This window comes from Anser brachyrhynchus (genome assembly GCF_964034855.1).
Source record: "Anser brachyrhynchus genome assembly, chromosome: 20".
NCBI classification, from domain to species: Eukaryota; Metazoa; Chordata; class Aves; order Anseriformes; family Anatidae; genus Anser; species Anser brachyrhynchus.
In genome coordinates this window covers 11,982,019-11,999,187 of record NC_137713.1, presented here as the reverse complement: position 1 = coordinate 11,999,187, position 17,169 = coordinate 11,982,019, and the positions used below count along the sequence as shown (strand labels likewise).

Here is a 17,169-nt window from a genome sequence, read left to right as displayed (position 1 = left end):
CGCCCGGCCCGGCCCGGCCCCGGCAGCCCCGGCAGCGGGAGCCAGTCGGGGCCGGGGCCCGGCGCCAGCCCGTGCGGCGGGGCCCCGGGTGCCCGCGAGGAGCCCGGAGCCGTGCCCCCCGTCCCCCCCCAGTCCCGTCCCCCCAGGGAAGCACGCAGAGCTGGCACGCAGGGCCGGAGGCTTTATTTAAAAACCGGCAACACGAACGCGTCGCACGATGCCAAAACCCGCGGGGCAGCCGCGCCGTGCCCGCCCCCGCCGCGCGGACGGCCCCGGGCCCGGAGCTGGCCGCGGCCCGGGAGGGAGAAAGTGTTTGTGACCGAGAGCAGCGCCGCGTCCCCTGTCCCCCGTCCCCCTCCCGCCACCCCGGGGCCCGGCCGGGCCCAGCCTGGAAACCTGAGGTAGCAGCTGGTGGTCGCCTGCGCCAGCGAGACCCCTGAGAAGCCGGCGGGGGCTCAGGGGCACCCGGGCCTCCCCGTGCCCCCGCAGCAGAGGGGTGGCTCGTATTGCTTTCAGAGGCACCGGGAGGCTCTCTGGGGGCCCTGGCAGGCTGGGGATGCGGAGGGGGTGGTTTGGCAGCAGCTCGCCGTGGCGGGACCCGTAGGGCCACGGGGTGCCCGCACGGGGCACGGTGGCTGTCACCTTCTCCCGTGTCTGGGGCAGCCCCAGGGCCACGGTGCTGGCTGGGGTGGCTGGGCAGGGGGCCGCGGGCAGGTCCCACTGCTCCGAGTGGCTGGCACAGCTGACACACGTCACCAGGAACGCACGTGGCGACAGCCCAGCCACCCTGGGTGATGATGGGTGCCAAGGCCACCCACTCCCCTCCATGGCCAGGCAGTGCCAACCACTGCCACCGCGTCCTAAAAGGGAGAGTGACCAAATGCTGCCCCACAGCACCCTGCCGCAGTCCGCTCCTGCTGGGAAGGGCACCCCAGTCCCACGAGGGAGACAGGTGTCCGCCCGGCTTGGCCGTGGGCACATCCCAGCAAACCTGGGGATGGCAAGGAGGGGCGGCCAGGCACGGTGAGGACATGGCTGTGCACTGCTGTGCGCTGGTCTGATCCCACCATCCCCGCCACAGTGAGACGAGCTGGGGGCCTGCAGGGCTGGGGGCTGGAGGTCACCCCCTGCCCTGCGAGTCCCCTGCTCCAAGGCACAAAGGTTCCCTGGCTGGGGCGGGATGTTCAGCACCAGCCCCACGGCCGCCCCTGCCCCTGAGGACAGTGGCACGCCAGGGCCGCTTGCTGCAGCTTTGGGGCACCCTGGCTGCACCCCGACCCCTCCGTGCTGCTGCCCTTGAGCCACTCCACGCATCTGGGAGCTGCTGGCCTGGGAGCAGATGTTGCCCAAATGTGAGCCAAGCACCTTGTAGAGTGGTTTATTGCTGGCATTGACACAGTGATCTCTCAGGGCAGCGCAGCGCTGCACAGGGCCAGCCAGCCCAGCTCCTCTGCTCCAAGCGCTGCTCCAGACAGGGCACTTTGGGAACACGGGGACAGGAGCTCGTCACAACCTTCCTCTCACTGCCAGCCCAAGCCCTCCTCATTGCTGGCTGCTCCCAGCACTGCTGCTGGGACCTGGCCTGGCTGCCAATGGGCCCAGTGAGCTCTGCAGGGCTTGGAGGAGGCAACGGCTCTTACCGCCAGGGTTCAGCAACCCAGGCTGCCTCGTGTGAATGAGCCCCTGACCCGGCAGCAGCACGGGACCCTGGCCTTACGGCGGCCAAAGGCACTCTGCTCCCACACGGACTCACCCACCACCCTGGCTGCTGCCAGCAGCTGAGCGGGCCAGGGGGCTGGGGCCGGGGGAGCATGCCTAGCACCAAGCCCCGAACTAGCCCAGCAGCACCAGCAGAGCCAGTTCCTGACCCCACCGCAGCCCTGCGGCCCTTTGCACCAGGCAGGCTCCTTCCCTTGAGGTGTTTGCGCTGAGCCAGTTAACGCATTAAGGCTGGAGAAGCAGCAAGAGGTGAAGGAAACCCGAATGCTCCTGGTCCGCCAGAGCTGGGTCAAACAGTTCAGAGAATCTGTGCAAAAATGAAACTAAAGGGTTAGAGACCACCCCAGAGACCCCCCAAGCAGCTCTAATAAATACACGTGCAGTTTGCAGCTGGCGTGAGGTTGGGCGGCTGGGGAGCCCTCGCTCCTGGCCCCAGGGTCTCCCTCAGCAGCGACGCGGCTCTCGGTCCTCCAGCGCTGCAGGCGGCTCTCGGGGAACGCAGAGGACGTGTGCTTCGGGGTGGATTTTGCACCAGTTTATTGTGTATCTTCTGAAGGGGCTGCACCAAGCTGGGTCCCAGCCGACCGAAGGGGTGTCTGCTGCTGGCTGCTTCTGCTGCAGCATCTAGTCGGTGGCTGGAAAGGGGAGAGACAGTAAGGGGGTGTAGAGCAACGTGCTCTCCCTGGGACCCCAGGGTTGCACACGCTGTGGCTCCAGGGCAGCAGCACCCCAGTGGCACGCGGGCCAGCTGGCTGCAGAGCCCAGGGCTGAACAGCGGGACCAGCAGGGATGGTGGGGCTCCAGGGAGAGCTGCTCCTGGGTACTTGACAGCTCCCACAGCCTTTTGCCCAGGCCAGAGTCTCCATGGCTTTGGCCACATGTGCTAACTGCTGCCGGGCTCTGCTTTATGCCAGCTGCACCGAAACCCCTGCCCTGCCTTCGCTCACTGCCTGGGTTGTGGGCAGGGCTGCCCTCCTGCCTGCTTCCCAGAGCTGCTTCCCAGCCAGAGCAGCAGATACAGCCTGAAGGGCTGCTGCCCTCCTGCAGTGCCCAACCCCTGCCCGTGGGTACTCACCATCCTCCTCCCAGCCCTCTGCCACTCCTGCCAGCTCGTAATGCTTCTTGCGCAGCTCCCCCAGCTTCTGCCGCTCCTTCTGCAGCTGGTTTTCCAGCTCTAACACTCGCACCTGAAGGACAAAGCACATGCTGCTATTGCTATTCTGTGTCCCTGCAGCACAGCCAGCTCTGCCACCTGCGTGCTGCAGCACTGCCACTGCCACCCAGCCCCACACCAGCTGTGCTGGGCTTCCTGACACCAAGCCCAACATCACTGAGGTACGTCCCATTAATGTTCCGACAGCAAAAGTTCCTGGAGAGGGGACTGAGCTCAGACGTGTCTGAGGTTGGGGAAAGCTCAAGGAACAAATGCGTGCTGCTCCTGGGCAAGCCCAGCCTTCACTTTCATCCGCTGGGCTTCACCCACAAGCTCCTGGTGCCCAGGTGCTGGTCATGCTCTGTGCTTGCATGGCCTGCTTGGGCAGCAGCTGGGAATGGTGCTTGAGGAGAAGAGTTTCTTCACCAGGAGCAAGAAAATGGCTCAGCTCTCCCCTGCTCCCACTCCTTGGAACGGCCTGGGCACCCTCTCATCAGCCCAAACATGCCAGATGCAATGTCGGCTGTGTTTCCGAAAGTGCAGAGGAAGCTCCTACCTGAGAGTCCATTTCTTGACGCTTGATCTGGGTTAGTGTCATGCTAGAGAAGTCCATGCTGTCTGCAGAGACAAAAACACCATGTCCCCTTGGGGCTGCTCCCCAGCGTGACCTGCCCTCCCCAGCAGCTCCTGTGCTGCAGGCAGAAACCACCGTGCACGTGGATATGGCCAACTGAACACCGAGACCGCAAAGAGTGGAGATCTGGGGGCAGGTCTGTGCTGCCGGCCAGGCCTGCAGCCCCGTGCTCACCTTTCTCCTCAATCTGTGACTTGCCAGACTTGGTGGAGGCCACCACGCCAGCTGTGGCCTGGTTGACACCCCGAGAAGCTTGCTGGAGCTTGGCCAGGTTGGCGCTGTCTTTGTCTGCCTTCACCTGCCGGGGCCGAGAGGGTGTACGCGCTCATGCCCCACCAGGTCTCACCATCCAAGCCAAGGACCTGGCATGCCAGCTCCGGCCTCACTGTGCCACCAGGTCACCCTGGTCCCAGCAACCCTGCTGGGAGCCCCAAAGCACAGCCAGGGGAGCAGTGGTGTTTCTGCCACACAGGGCACAGTGTTCCTACCTTGGAAGCTGCCACCAGCTGTGCGGTGCTGGCTGCAATCTCATGGGAACAGACCATCAGCTCCTCAAATTTCCCTTTCCCTTGCACCACCAGGTCAGCAGCATCGCTGCAGGAGGGCAGAGAAGGGCTGGAGCATCTCTCGGGCCAGCTCTGTACTGATACCACCTCACCTCTCACCCTTCTCACCTCCTGCCCCTTGGGGACAGCAAGACCCTGCCACCCTCCACAGGGTGCCACTTACACCATGACAGTTGCTCCCCAGCCCACAGCCTTGGAGGCAGAGATGAGGCCTTCTGTCCAGCGGGAATTCTTGGCATAAAACTCCTTGGGTGACGCTGCGCCCTGCAGAGGAGAAGGGAACAGTCACGTGCTGGAGCAAGGGGATGCGCCCTCACCCCGGGGTGACAGGGTCTGGGGCCCCCAAACCTCTGCTCTTAGGAGACCAGAGTAAATCAGGATTTCATCTGAGATACAGATGAAGTGGAGCAGACACCCAGCCCTAGGTGTCATGGGCTCCCCTGTGCAGCATGAGAGCTGTGCGGATGGCATTTGCAACCTCTGGGTGCAAAACAGAGACCTGGGGCCGGGGCTTTGGGCAGACAACCTCAATGCTGACAGCTGTCCTGGCTGTCAGCACACAGCTCTGCACCACTCCCGTGGCAATCCCGTGCTGGCCAAGTCCCTGCCCGCCCACACTGCCCTCCCTCCCTGCCCGCCTGCTCACCCGTCCGCTCTCCACAATCTCTCGCTGCAGGTCCTTGGACGCCAGGACCAGCACCTGGATTGCCTGCATAAGGCCTGTGCAGGAGCCCAGGATCCTGTGAGACAAATCCCAGTGAGCTGTGGGAAGGCTGGCACGGGTGCAAACCACCCAGCTGGTGAGGTGCAGAGACCCCAGAGCCTTGAGGAAGATGCCCACCCTGCAACACTGTGTCTCGTTGTGGCTCCCCAACTCACTCCTGCATCCCCAAACCCTTCTTCCTCTTCCCTTAGCACCTGGATTTAAACCAGTACCTTAATCTGTGATGCCCTGGCCGCTGCTCACCTCTCATTCACTTCCAGTTTGACCCCAGTGTCACCAGCCCGGGCCTTGCTCAGCATCTCCTGGCAGAGGGGAGAAGCCACGCTGAACCACCTGCACCGCCTGGCTGCCATGCCCAGCCTCGTGCAGGCGGCCCCATGAGGCGCGGTGCCCAAGGGTGCCCTGAGGCTTGCAGTGACTCCGTGGGGCAGCCCTTGCAGTGCCGGTTCACCTCAATCCGTGCAGCCGCAGTCTCGATGGCCGCTGATGTAGCTGCCATCTCCTTGTCCACCAGATCACCCAGCTCCTCCTGCTCCACATCCAGTCCTCTGGGTCGCAGCTCCTGGGGACAGGATGGAGAAGAGTGCCTAAGGGAGGCACAGCCCCTCCACAGGTGCCACCACCCTGCTTGCCCTAAGGGGACCGTTGTTCCCCATGCCCCAATCCCACTTGGTGGTGATGCCCATGTACCCACCTCCCCAATGGCGCTGATCCGGCTGAGGCAGCTGGTCACCGGGGTGCAGTCGGCGCCCTCCACGCTATCCAGGTCTTGCAGAGAGCTGAGGTAGCTCATGGCCTCGCTGCCGCACTGCTTGCACATCTCCAGCAGACCTGTGAGCGCCGCAGAAGAGGCTGAGGGTGCTGCCCGTGAGGCCAGAGACTCCCGGCCCCTGCCCACCGCAGCTGGAAGCACTCACGGTCAGCGGGCTCCATCGGGGCCATGTGGGAGGTAGCACTGCCTTGCAGGATGGTGTCGCTGATGAGGTGGGCAAAGAGGGCCACGCAGGGCAGCAGGCTGCTCACATCTGCAGACAGAGAAGGCGCGCAGCTCAGCTGAAGCGGCCTAGGAGCCCGTTTAGCTCTCACTTTTGCTTCCCCTGTTCCCGCTTGGGCTCTGCAGAGCCTAAGCCTTGGCTGTGGCTCTCAGCCCCGGCCTCTCACCCTGCGGCTTGCTGGAGATACCACCTCTTGCCCACCTGAGCCCTTCCCCAGGGCTGCTGTGTCTCACCTGTACGATTGGAAAGGTATTTTCTGTGGGCATCCTGCAGCCTCTCTGTGCACTCAGAGGCTGCCAATGTCCTGGACAGGAGGTAATCTGCAGGCACACAAGAGACACGACTTGAACAAAGTACAGCGCAGCGTCTCTCCATGGCTGGGCTGTCCCAGAAGAAATTGGGGAGGGTGGCTTTGCAAGGCCACTGTTTGGGACGCGCTGGCTTTGGTGGGTACTGGGGAGCTCACCCGCTGAGCCAGTGCAGCTGATGTGAGCGGGGTCCTCGAGGCGACTGAGGGCATCCTGCACCATCCTCTCTGCCTCCCATGCGCTGCCCTGCAGCAGAGCAAACTGCTCCTCGGCGAGGCGCCGCCGCAGCGTCCGCTCCATGCTCTCCTGCCAAGGCAGTGTAAGTGTCAGGCTCCCTCCCCACCGCACCGGCTGGCAAACCCTGACACCCCTCCACTGCCTCCAGCTCTGACAAACGCCCACAGCCAGGGCTTGGCACTGGGCTTTGCTCTTGTCCCTGGGGACCAGCACTGCAGCAGCGGGCGGCCAAGTGCCATGGAGAACTGCTCCCCGTGTGGCTCCTCACTGCAGCAGAGTGGCCCTCGGCTCCGGGTGCGCTGCTGGTGATGCTGGGATGCCCGCGCCAGCGGTGCCCCTGGGGTACCTTGTCTTGCAGCTGTGTCTGCAGTGTCTCCAGCTCCTTCTTGCTGCTCTCCTTTTCGCTGCTGAGTGTGTCCTGAAGCTGCTGCAGCTCAGCCCGCAGGGCTGCCATCTCCTCACCATGCCGCTCTGCTGCCCGGCTCAGGCTGTCTCTCTCCTGCTCCAGGTCTGCTATCCGGGTGCTCTGCTCTGCTCCCACCTGGCCGGGCACAAAACACCCATCAAGACTGTGCTGAGGGCATGGCATTGAAGGGATGAACCCTTGCATTTGGAGAATTGCTTGTGGCTTGTGGTCCAGGCCCAGGCCATCTCAAGCACTGCTGCTTGGTGCATTGCAGCCCACACAGCTGCGGGCAGAGTGCAGCCCTGCATCACCCATGCCAGGCAGCCCAGCAGTACCTTTGCAGCAGGGGACAACCTTGTGTGGGGCCAGCTGAGGCTCCCTTGGATGCCATTCCACTTTTATCAGCTGATGACTGTCGTCATCCTGATGCATGAGCAGATGAAGGGCTCTTCGACCCGCTGCAGCTTGTCTGCCCACCCTGGGGAAGGGCAGGTCCATTTCCCTGACAGCTCTCTGCCTCTACAACAAGCCTGGAGACCCCCAGAGCCCTGTGCTGCGAATGGCCATGTCTTCACAGGCACAACAGACCCTCTGGCACAGCAGTGAGTCCAAAGCAAAGGCCTCTGACAGGAGGGCATGCTGCCTGCCAGCGTTTTGCAGCAGGCAGTCACCCTGTCTGACTGCTTTTTCACCTGGGAGGATTTAATCCAGCAATTTCTGCCTCACTCACACAGGAGTGGATTGTTCAGTTTCTCCATCAGAGGCTACAAGACATGGGGGTGAAGGCTGCCTGCTGGCTCTAGGGCAATCAGCTCCTGGGTCTGTCCCCTCTGACCTGGGAGTCCCTGCCGCTGGAAACTACTGCTTGGTGCAGCCTCACACACGAGTGCTAAACCCCATGGTGTGATCACTGAACCCATCCACATCTGGGAAGGACAAGGACAGAAAGCTGGTTATTGGCCCACTGGCACCTTGGTGGGTAATGCCTTGCCAAAACACCGTGACAACGGGCAGACCGGCCTTTCTGCCCCAAGCCCATCCGAGACTGAGTGGAGAGGAAATGGGGCTGGGCTCAGAAACCGGAGCAGGGTGGCAGCGGCATGGCCGCGGCGGGGGCTCTCACCTGCGTGCTGGACTCCAGCGTGCCCTGCAGGACCTGCAGCTCCTGCTTGCTGGCTGCCAGCTCCTGCTTCAGCGTTTCCAGCACCTCGGCTTGCTCCTGAGACTGTGGGCAGGAGAGAGGTCGCACCGAGCTGGCCCCTGTGGGGCACTCACCTGCTTCCCTCCGAGTGTAACCAGGAGGGTCCCTTGGGGTGTGAGGCCCCATCCCTGTCCCCACCACCTGTCCCCATCCCCAGGACGACCCCATTGTGCCATGCGCCCTACTCACCTTCCTCTGAGCCTGCTCGCTCACCCGCTGGAAGGAGTCCTCCAGCTCCTTCTTCTCCCTCTCCACATCGCCCTGGGCCTGTCTCGCCACTGTCACCTGCTTGGTCACCTCCGCGTTCTGGGGATAGCAGTGGGAGCTCAGGGGCCAGCCCGGCCCAGGCTGCACACCCCATGGCTGGCTGTGGGGCCCACCTTCCGCAGCAGGTCAGCGTGGTTCTGCACCAGCTCGCTGTACTTCTCCTTCAGCTTGCTGTATCGCTGCTCGTTCGCCTGTGCCCTCCCTGCCACACACAGGGTGAGGTGAGCACTGGGGGCGCCCTGTGGTCCCCCCGCCGGCCTCCCCGGGCCCTCTACTCACGTTCGATCTCTGTCAGGCTCCTCTGCGCTTTCTCCGTGTCCTCCCGCTGCTTCTTCAGCTCCTCCAGCTCGGTGCGCAGGAACTCGCTCTCGTCCAGCGCCTGCTGCTTCAGGTGCCGCTGCTCGGCCAGCTCGGCCTCCAGCTCGCTGATGCGCCCGCGCAGCTGCAGGGTGCGACGCTCGTTCTGCGGACATGGCAGGGGGGCAGCTCCCGGCACTGTCCAGCGCCCGGCAGCCCCAAATGCACCAGATGGACCTTGTGCAGTGGGGTAGGCCACATAGCGCAGCTGTGGGAGCCTTTCCCCATGCACAGCGGCTGCCCCACAAGGCTGCTCTGTACAGACGGATTGCTGCAGAGGAGCTCGAACCACCGGGTGCGGGGCAGGACGCGGACAGGGTTGGGGCCTCACATCTCCGGGGCAGCAGGGTCACAGCTACCGCCCTGCACCACCCTGCCGGCCCCTTCACAGTGCGAGCTGTCCCGGTATCGCCACATGGTCCATTGGCCTGCAGCTGCGGGGTGCTGGAGATGATGTGGCCAGCATGCACCATGTGCCACCAACCGGCTATTGTCACCCACCTCAGCCTTGAAGCTCTCCAGCTCCTCCTTCAGGGCCCCGATCTCCCTGTAGAGCTGCTCTATTAACCGGTCCCTGGGAAGGAGACACCAAGCACCCCCTCAGTACTCCCGGCACTGACACAGGGATGTGGAGACAAGGAGAGAAGGTCCCCATGGAGGCCACTGTGTCCTCAGGGACAGCTGAGCTCAGCTCTGCCTCCTGCTCCACACTGAAACCCACGGACAGGAGTGCTTGGGGCTCCTGGGATTGTGCTGGGTTTGGCCATGGCCCTGAGATGGCCCAAGTGGGGACACGTCCCTGGAAGGGGCTGGGTGTGGGCAGCCACAGCACTCTCTGGCAGCTGCAGTGCTGCGTTCTGGGGAGCTCCCGCTCTGCTTCGTCCTCCCTCTGCCACCCAGCGTCGGGAGGAGCCATGGAGCCACTGATGGGAGGACTCACTTGTCGTCCTTGTTCATCCCATTCTGACTGTTGAAGTTGAAGGGGTCGCTGCTGAACGAGCTGCCAAAGATGTCATCAAACTTGTTGTCAAACAGACTCTGCAGGAAGAGAAGCACAGGGGCCCAGGTGAGCACTGCTACTCCCCTGCTTGTGCAAGGGGCAACGGGAGCCTGCATCCCCCGCTGTTCCTGGTTGGATTGCACGTGGCCCTACAGAGCCATCCCACCGGCCAGCAGGGCTGCTACCTGCAAATGCTGCCCATCTGGATTTCCCAGAGCCCCCATAGCCTCATGCACAGGCAGATCCCAGCACTTCCTACGGGGCAACTGTGGTCCTGGGGGGCAGATCCCCAAAGTCATTTCACATTCCTTTCCTTAAAATGCTGAGTGCACAAGAAGAACCCTTCATGGTGCAAAGAACTCCTCTCCCAGCCAAAACATCCATGCAAGCACAGAAAGCTGTAGGGCAACGCTAGGAAGGAAAACATCCCCCACCAGCCATCACTGGAGGGCACCAAACTATTAAGAGAAGCACCGTGGGACGAATTCAGCCTGACTCAGACACGGGCAGCGAGCCCAGGCTCCCCACTGGGCACCCTGCAGCACCCACCAGCAACACGCAGCACCCACACAGCCCCTGTGCTGACGCTCAGTGCTGCCTGAGCCCCTGCGACAGCACGGTTCTGAGAGAAAGTGATGGGTGCGGAGCCAAAGGGCAGCACCATGGGCACAGCCATGGGCAGTGCCTCAGTGTTTACCTGTGACGCTGTTTCCATTTCCACCAGGTCTGTGATGGGCTCGCTGTCGGGCGAGGATGCCTCAGCGGGGATGACCACCACAGGGCTGATGTGCTCTGACAGTGCTGAGGCTCGCAGGAAATTGGGAGGGTTCTGGGGAGGGAGGAGAGCACAGCTGGAAGGTGTGAGACCTGTCCCACAGCAGGGCTACCGATATGGCTGGCCCTGTGTCACACTTGAAAAATCATTTCACTCCTCATCCCTCCCAGCTATGCTGCCGTGAGGAGGGATCCTGGACCCCAGCCCCCTAGGGACAGCGTGCAGCCAGAGAGCAGCTCCATCCCACAGGAACATTAAAAGCACCTGACCCAAGGAAGGTGCAGGGATGAGCCCTGGGCCCCACAAGCCCTGAGTTGCCACCATGCCCAGGAAGCAAAGCAGGTGGCACACGATGCTTTCTGGACACAGACTGCCCATTGCCATCAGCCCTCACTGCTGCTCCCAGCCATGGGGATGGCGAGGGCTGCACCAGCACCGTGGTGCTCTCACCTCTGGGAGCTGTGGGATCTGAATTAGTCGTTTGAAGTACTGCAGGTTACTGGAGCGATAGAAGAGGTCCTTCAGCCTGGAATGGGACAGAAGCTGGTTAAGGAAGGCTCTCCATGTGCCCCCGTTTCTCACTGCTGCTCTCATAAATCCCCATCAGACAGCTCCTCTGCACACCCCATACAAACCCTCGCCTGGCTCCAGAGCAGTGTCACCACATTGTGCTGGAAGGGACGGGAGCATGTGCCACCACCAAACCCATGGCAGGTCGTCAGAAGACCCCAGCCCCCAGACTCCCACCGCTGGCAAAAACTGACTGCCAGAGGCTTTCTCGCATAAACCCAGGATCTGACGAGCAGAGAGAAGGACCTAAGACCACAAACCATGGGACAGCAGCTGCACTGGGTTGGACCAGAGGCCCTGCCACCTCTCTGCGCTGTCCTGACAGTAGCCAAAATGGTAAGTCTTGAGGGAACAGCTGTGAAACAGCCCCACTGCTCCCATTACACCCCCAGCCACTGGCTGGTCAGGGCTTCCTGCATGGAGGCTACATCTGCACCATCACCTTCAATTCTCTGCATGAGCATCTCCCCATGAGCAGCCCTGCCTCCCTTCTAGACCGATTTCCAGTTCTGGCACCTAGAGCAGCCTGTGATAAACGCTCTCCACCCCTGGTTTTGCGCCTGGTTTTATGCAAGAAGAAAAGCTGCAGCTGGGGACCCAGTGTGGGACTGAGGATGCTTGTGGCTCCCCCTCTCTTGCAGCCACCCCAGCATCCAGCCTGGTGCTGCCACCACCATGAGCTGCCATTCCCTCGACACGGTTGATATTTGCTCCTGGGTCTGTCCTGGGCGTTCAGAACCCGCTTACAGCCTAGCCATCTGCTGATGGTTTTGTCTGGTGTTTTTCCCCCAGGCACTGCTTTGCCGTTTTTGACCTTGATTCGAGATGTCCTATATTGTGCAGTCTCAGTGCTGTGACATCCTCCTGCTGCTCTTTGTGGCCAGTTTTCATTCTGACTACCCTAAATAACTGCGTACCACAGGCCATGGCACTTCACTGCCTGCTTGCTCTTGACCTCATTTAAAATACAATGAGCAGCACTGCTTCCAGCACAGTCACTGGGGATTACCCTGAAAAACCCACTAGTACAAAACCTGATCAATTGTCTCCTGCCTTTCAGGCAGTTGCTAATCCAGGGGAGATCTGTCCTTCCATCTCAAGGCAGCTTTTTATTCCAGAGCTTTTGGAAATAAACATGCTCACTAGTGTCTGCGCATCGCATGTGCGAGTTCCCAGGTAACTGGGTACATGTGATTTGGCTCCGGCTATTTGCTCCTATACTCCTATCTGTTGCTATTAGAATCTCTGCTATTGATATTTTAATTTGGGACAGTGCCTCAGACAACAGGACACATGCCATGAGCAACTTTACCTTTTCCAGTTCTGAGTTGTACCCCAAAAAGACAGTTTTTCCCTCTCACAAGCCACCTCTGCTTGGTTGCATGACCTGAATTTGCCTGCAAAGTCAGGTCTTCAGAGGACAACACCCTGAGCTCTGCAACACCAGAAGATTTTCCCTTTTTGCTGCTTCTTTTAACAAGCTGTCTTTGTTTGCCTTTTTTTTTTTTTTTGAAATTAAGCACTACTCAGGGAAATCACTTTTTCATGTGCCTAGAGACTACAAAATTGACTACCCAGGGGCACACCAGACCCTGTTGCCTGCAACAGTATCTCAAGCTGTGCCCAGGCACTGCCTGAAGGATGGCAGCTGGGGAAAATCAGGACCTCCCCACGAGCACCCTACCACGTTCAGCTTCTCAGCCCTTGCTAAGCAGGTGCTTTCAGTGGCAGCAGTGCAGTGGTGCTGCATAGATCAAACTCCTCCAGTGAAGCCAGGAAGGGCAGGGTTGGGTCCTCAGCAGCGACGGAGAGACTTTCATCTCAGCACGTCAACTGCAAATTGCAGTTAAAATTGCAATTAAACGGTTTGAGGGTTTTAAATCATCAGCTGGCGCTTCACACGAAATGCCATTAGCGGCTGAATGCCTCTTTAGAATTAATAATGCAGTTATCTGGTAATTCAATAGCATTGGATCAGCCAAACGGAGTGGGTGTCCTGGTGAAAGCATCCCCACTCCAGGAAAGCCGCTTCCAAGCAGAGGCAGAGAATTCGAAGCAGGCTGATTTTGGAGCCCTGCACTAGACAGATTCATGCATTCCCTCTGCCTCCATTGCTCAGCTGCTGAGCCTGAGTGCAGAGGGCTCCAGCACCCCAGGGCTCCCTGATCAGATCTCGGTAGCCAGAGCATCACCTGGGGTGGCAGCTGGCACCCCAGGTCTCCACTTACTTTCTGAACTGCTCCAAGAAGCGGTCCCGGTGGCCCTGCAGTGTGTCGGCTGGCAGACCTGGGAGAAGCAGCAGATATAAACCTCACCCCGCGTCCCCACCCCAGGAAGAAGCAGGGCTCCAGGGGCAGCCTGGCAGCACGGCTACACAGGGACAAGCATTTTGCAGGGACACTTGTCCTCCTCCCGGGGTCCAAATGGGGAGCCCCAGCCACACGCTGGCAAAGAGTGCAGACACCCGGGTGTTGCTAAGCGGCCAGCCGGGCTGCTTCCATGTAGGATGCCCCAGCAAGCTGGGCTGGGGGCACGTGGGTGCCCGGAGTTGCCCCATGCACAGCCTGCTGGCTCCCCACATCCCCTCCACCCCTCTGAGCTCCTGGCTCTTGGGCAGGCACAGGGGGTACTCACAGGAGTGGAGCTTGAAGAGCAGCTTGACCGTGTAGTCGTAGAGGTGGCTGCAGTCCAGGATCACCTGGATGAGCGGGGCGAGGCGGCACTGCCCCGCAGCCGTGACCGACACAGAGCGTGACATGTCCAGGGAGCTGAACACTGCCAGAGGGGAGCAAGGACACGGTTCAGAGGGGTGGAGGGAACGTCAGGCTGTCAGAGCTGGGATTTGTGTAAACCAAAGAGACAACTGCCTTGGAGCTAACGGTCTGCACTCCTTTACAGCCAGAGAACAGTGACAGCCCTCTGTGGCTAGCCCATTTCTTCCCAAACCAGGTGTCTGACACAGGTCAGCTTGCTGGGGCAGCCACGGAAATGCCACCTGGAGCAAGAGACCTGCTGGCCTGTGGAGCTGGGATCCAGCCCACGTCATGTAGCTGCCTGGTCCCAATTTGTGCCATGAAAGTTCAGCAAGAGCAGAAGCTCCCACCTGTGACTCTCTGGCACCACACAGGCGTGGGAGCTCTTTGTCACCATGCGGTGAAGGTGCCTGGTCCTGAGCCAGCCTTCAGCAGGGAGCAACAGGACAAAACCCACCCCAGCGTGTGCAGGGACCCTGAGGCTCCTGCCAGCTCCCAGCTGAGCTCCCGAGGGATGAGACCAGCTACAAATACCGGAAAAAGGCAGAGGTGGAAAGGAGCTCGGTGCATGCTCCAGCGCTGGGGTGGCTGCCAACCACCTGTTTTGGGAGATGACTCTGGGAGCAGGAGGAACATCACCGGCATCCCGAGGTGTGTATGCACAAAGCCAGATGCAGCCCCAGGGCAGGAGCGTGCTGCGGTGGCAGACAAAGCAGGTCACCCTGCGCTAATCCCAGCTGGCCGTGCTGCTCAGCCTCTCCTGCACACAGATCTGTCAAGCCTCTGTGCTGGGAAGCACCAAGCAGCCTCGGGCTAAATAACAGACAGCACAAATATTCTCCAACTCGGAGGCAGGCGGGAGCAGGGGCCACGCTCCTGGTGTGTGTGGAGCATGCTGCTGCACCGTGTGTGCTGCTGGGGAGATGCTCCAGAAACACCCAGGAGAAGATGGCAGGGATCCTCTGCAGGGAGCAGAGTACAAGACACACTGGAGCATCCCACATAACTGCAGGGGACATGCATCCCACTGCACTCCTTGACCAGTAGAGGCACGTTTTATGGATCAGGGTCATGTGTGGGGTGAGCCAAGCTATGGCTGCCTAACCAAGAGAATCTTCATGTGCATTTATACAAAGCACTAACACAGCTGAGTTACTGAAGCACTCACCAAGGTACATGGGAGTACACAGGGGGGAGCTGGAGGCCAGCAGAGTGAGGTCTTGAGCACCGCAGCCTCCGGTTTCCACAGTGCACCTAATTGCATCTAATCTGTTCCCATGCAAGTCCTGGGAAAGGGATGCCTGGCAGCTGGGAAGGAAGGGCTGCTGCCGTATGTGTCTGGGGACCGTCTTCAGAGTCTGGCATTATGCATCCCATGGTGGCCTTGCTCTTGTACTTCTTTAATTTGTCCCAAACCCAACCCTGCTAGAGTGTGCAGAAGCACATCATGGTCCTAAGACTTGAGGTTGACTTGTTTTTACCTCCCTGCCTGATTACAGCCTCTGAGAGCATGAGGAAGAGAGGGTACTCCCACACCTCTTCCAGCTCCAGCACCACTGCAAGTACCTGGGGGAGCTTGTGTTCTCCACTAATAAAAGCCAGAAACTGTCACAAGCCCACAAGTAAGATGAGAAGAAACTCAGCTGATGGAGGCTGTGGAGTGAGAGCCTGAAGCTGTGGAGTTAAAGCCAAGGGCATGTGGGGGAGAGTGGAGCTGTGCAGTGCAGTGCAGCTGACCCCACACAGGCTTCCCAGAGCTGCAGGAGGGCTGTGACGAGGCTAGAATGGCTCTGACATGGAATAAGTTCATCTACGAACAACTGTGGTGAAGTGCACGGAAAACAGGCGAGCCCCGACGCCCTCAGACAACTCCCTTCCCAGAGCCGGTGCTGCCGCATGGCGCACACCAGGCCCACACACCAGGGTGATGAGGGGCTCACCTGTCTGGAATAGGTTCAGCTCACACTCCAGGTAGTCAAACATCTCCACCGTCAGCTGGAAGCTAGGGAAGAGGTTGCCAGGAAGGTTGGGCAGTGTCCCTGCACAACCTCACCCCGTGCCGGGGTGACACCCTGCCTGCTCGGGAGGGATGTGACAGCCCTGGCCGGTGGCTTTGTCCGCTCACAGCGCCCATGGCAGGTGGTGGGGACAAGGTGCCAGACAGGGCCACGTCCCTGGCTTGGAGGGGCAGCCGGTGAGGGTGCGCAGAGCTCCCCATCCTCCCCCTCGCCACCCGCCTGTCCCGCGCTCACAAGTTATTGACGTCGCTCTCCCCTGCCTCGTCGAGCTGCCGGTCGGACATCTGGAGATTGCCGGGAAACCGTGGGTTCTGTGGGGGGAAGAAGCAGTCAGGAACGTGGAGGGGCTCCCATGCCCGCCGTGGCTCCACACCAGGACAGCTGGCCTGGTGCCCCTGCTGAACCAAAGGATCCCGAGCTGGGCTCCTCGGTGCTGAGCAGGGGCTGCTGCCCCCAGGTCTGCCGGTGGGCTAAAGTCTCGATATCCATCACCAGATCCCTCCAGCCTGGCAAAGCAATGCTGAGAGCCCCAAAGGGGCTACACCTCATCCCTGCAGACTCCAGGCTGAGGACGAAGGCCAGTGATCGCCCTGAAAGCCCCATCCTTTGCCAGGAGGAAAAGTGAAGCTCAGCAAAGTTCCTCATCCACAGGGCAGGGGCTGCAGCAGTGGGGAGCGGCTGGTACCTGCTGCTGCAGGGGGAAAGTCCTGCTGAAAAAAGACTAAGAAGAGGCCTGCTGAGCCCTGGGTGAGCAGGAGCCAGAGCCTCCATGGAGCCTGTACTTTCAGCAAGAAAAGTCAGTTCCATCTGGGCTTAGAAACCTGCCCAGCTGCAAAGAGATGGGGCAGCAGCTCCTGCAAGGCTGAAGAGGAAAGGGCTGCAGGGCGGAAAGGAACTGCCGTTTGCCTGGGAGGGCAAAGCCTCTTATTACTGCCCCAGCTAGTCAAGGTACGCCATACCATGGCTCCAAACAGAGCTGAATAGGGATTACAGGTACAGGCCTGGCTTCTGAAAACATCTTTTCAGCAGAGCTCAAAAAGAAAGAAAACACTGCAGGTACCCAACCTGCCACAGCCAACTACTTTAAGCATTAGAGCACTTGAACCCACACAGGGCAGTGTTTGTGTACAAGCCCACAATGACTTTTCATTCTGTTCTTGGAGGAACGCCTTTATTTTAATGCCACAAGCATAAGAGAACGTCTGCCTAAATAATAAACTCCATCAACGGGCGCACTGCTTCCCAACGCCCCACGGGGCACATCGCATTCCTTTCTATAAATATGCTCCCCATCACCTTTGGCAGCCAGCACTGGCCGAGCTGCGTGCGGGCACGCTGCAGCAACAGACCTGGAGCCGGCCAACTCTGACCACATCCTCTCCGAAACTTAGCCCAGACAAGGGACCTGCACAGCAGCTCTGCCCTGGAGGCTCAAAACAAGCTCCTGAGGCAGGCACACAAGAGAGGGGGGAAAAAATCTAAGCTG

The 17,169-nt window shown here is 60.4% G+C and overlaps 1 protein-coding gene across 2 annotated transcripts in view; it reads right to left on the bottom strand.

Moving 5' to 3' along the window:
* Nucleotides 1-164: 164 nt before the first annotated feature.
* The window catches only part of HIP1 (huntingtin interacting protein 1), a 50,796-nt gene continuing 33,791 nt past the window's right edge, over nt 165-17,169 (bottom strand). For both annotated transcript variants that reach the window (XM_080563380.1, XM_080563379.1), the window contains exons 6-31: nt 15,918-15,994; nt 15,606-15,667; nt 13,547-13,687; nt 13,141-13,198; nt 10,793-10,868; nt 10,265-10,396; nt 9,508-9,605; nt 9,069-9,141; nt 8,490-8,673; nt 8,324-8,412; nt 8,133-8,249; nt 7,866-7,967; nt 6,683-6,877; nt 6,258-6,405; nt 6,025-6,111; nt 5,714-5,821; nt 5,491-5,627; nt 5,248-5,358; nt 5,040-5,098; nt 4,719-4,812; nt 4,236-4,336; nt 3,995-4,100; nt 3,681-3,804; nt 3,429-3,490; nt 2,795-2,906; nt 165-2,354 (exon numbers count right to left, since the gene is read on the bottom strand). In XM_080563380.1, coding sequence (XP_080419506.1) covers nt 2,344-2,354; nt 2,795-2,906; nt 3,429-3,490; nt 3,681-3,804; nt 3,995-4,100; nt 4,236-4,336; nt 4,719-4,812; nt 5,040-5,098; nt 5,248-5,358; nt 5,491-5,627; nt 5,714-5,821; nt 6,025-6,111; nt 6,258-6,405; nt 6,683-6,877; nt 7,866-7,967; nt 8,133-8,249; nt 8,324-8,412; nt 8,490-8,673; nt 9,069-9,141; nt 9,508-9,605; nt 10,265-10,396; nt 10,793-10,868; nt 13,141-13,198; nt 13,547-13,687; nt 15,606-15,667; nt 15,918-15,994 — 2,664 coding nt within the window. In that variant the 3' untranslated portion in view covers nt 165-2,343. The remainder of the gene's footprint in view (nt 2,355-2,794; nt 2,907-3,428; nt 3,491-3,680; nt 3,805-3,994; nt 4,101-4,235; nt 4,337-4,718; nt 4,813-5,039; nt 5,099-5,247; nt 5,359-5,490; nt 5,628-5,713; nt 5,822-6,024; nt 6,112-6,257; nt 6,406-6,682; nt 6,878-7,865; nt 7,968-8,132; nt 8,250-8,323; nt 8,413-8,489; nt 8,674-9,068; nt 9,142-9,507; nt 9,606-10,264; nt 10,397-10,792; nt 10,869-13,140; nt 13,199-13,546; nt 13,688-15,605; nt 15,668-15,917; nt 15,995-17,169) is intronic.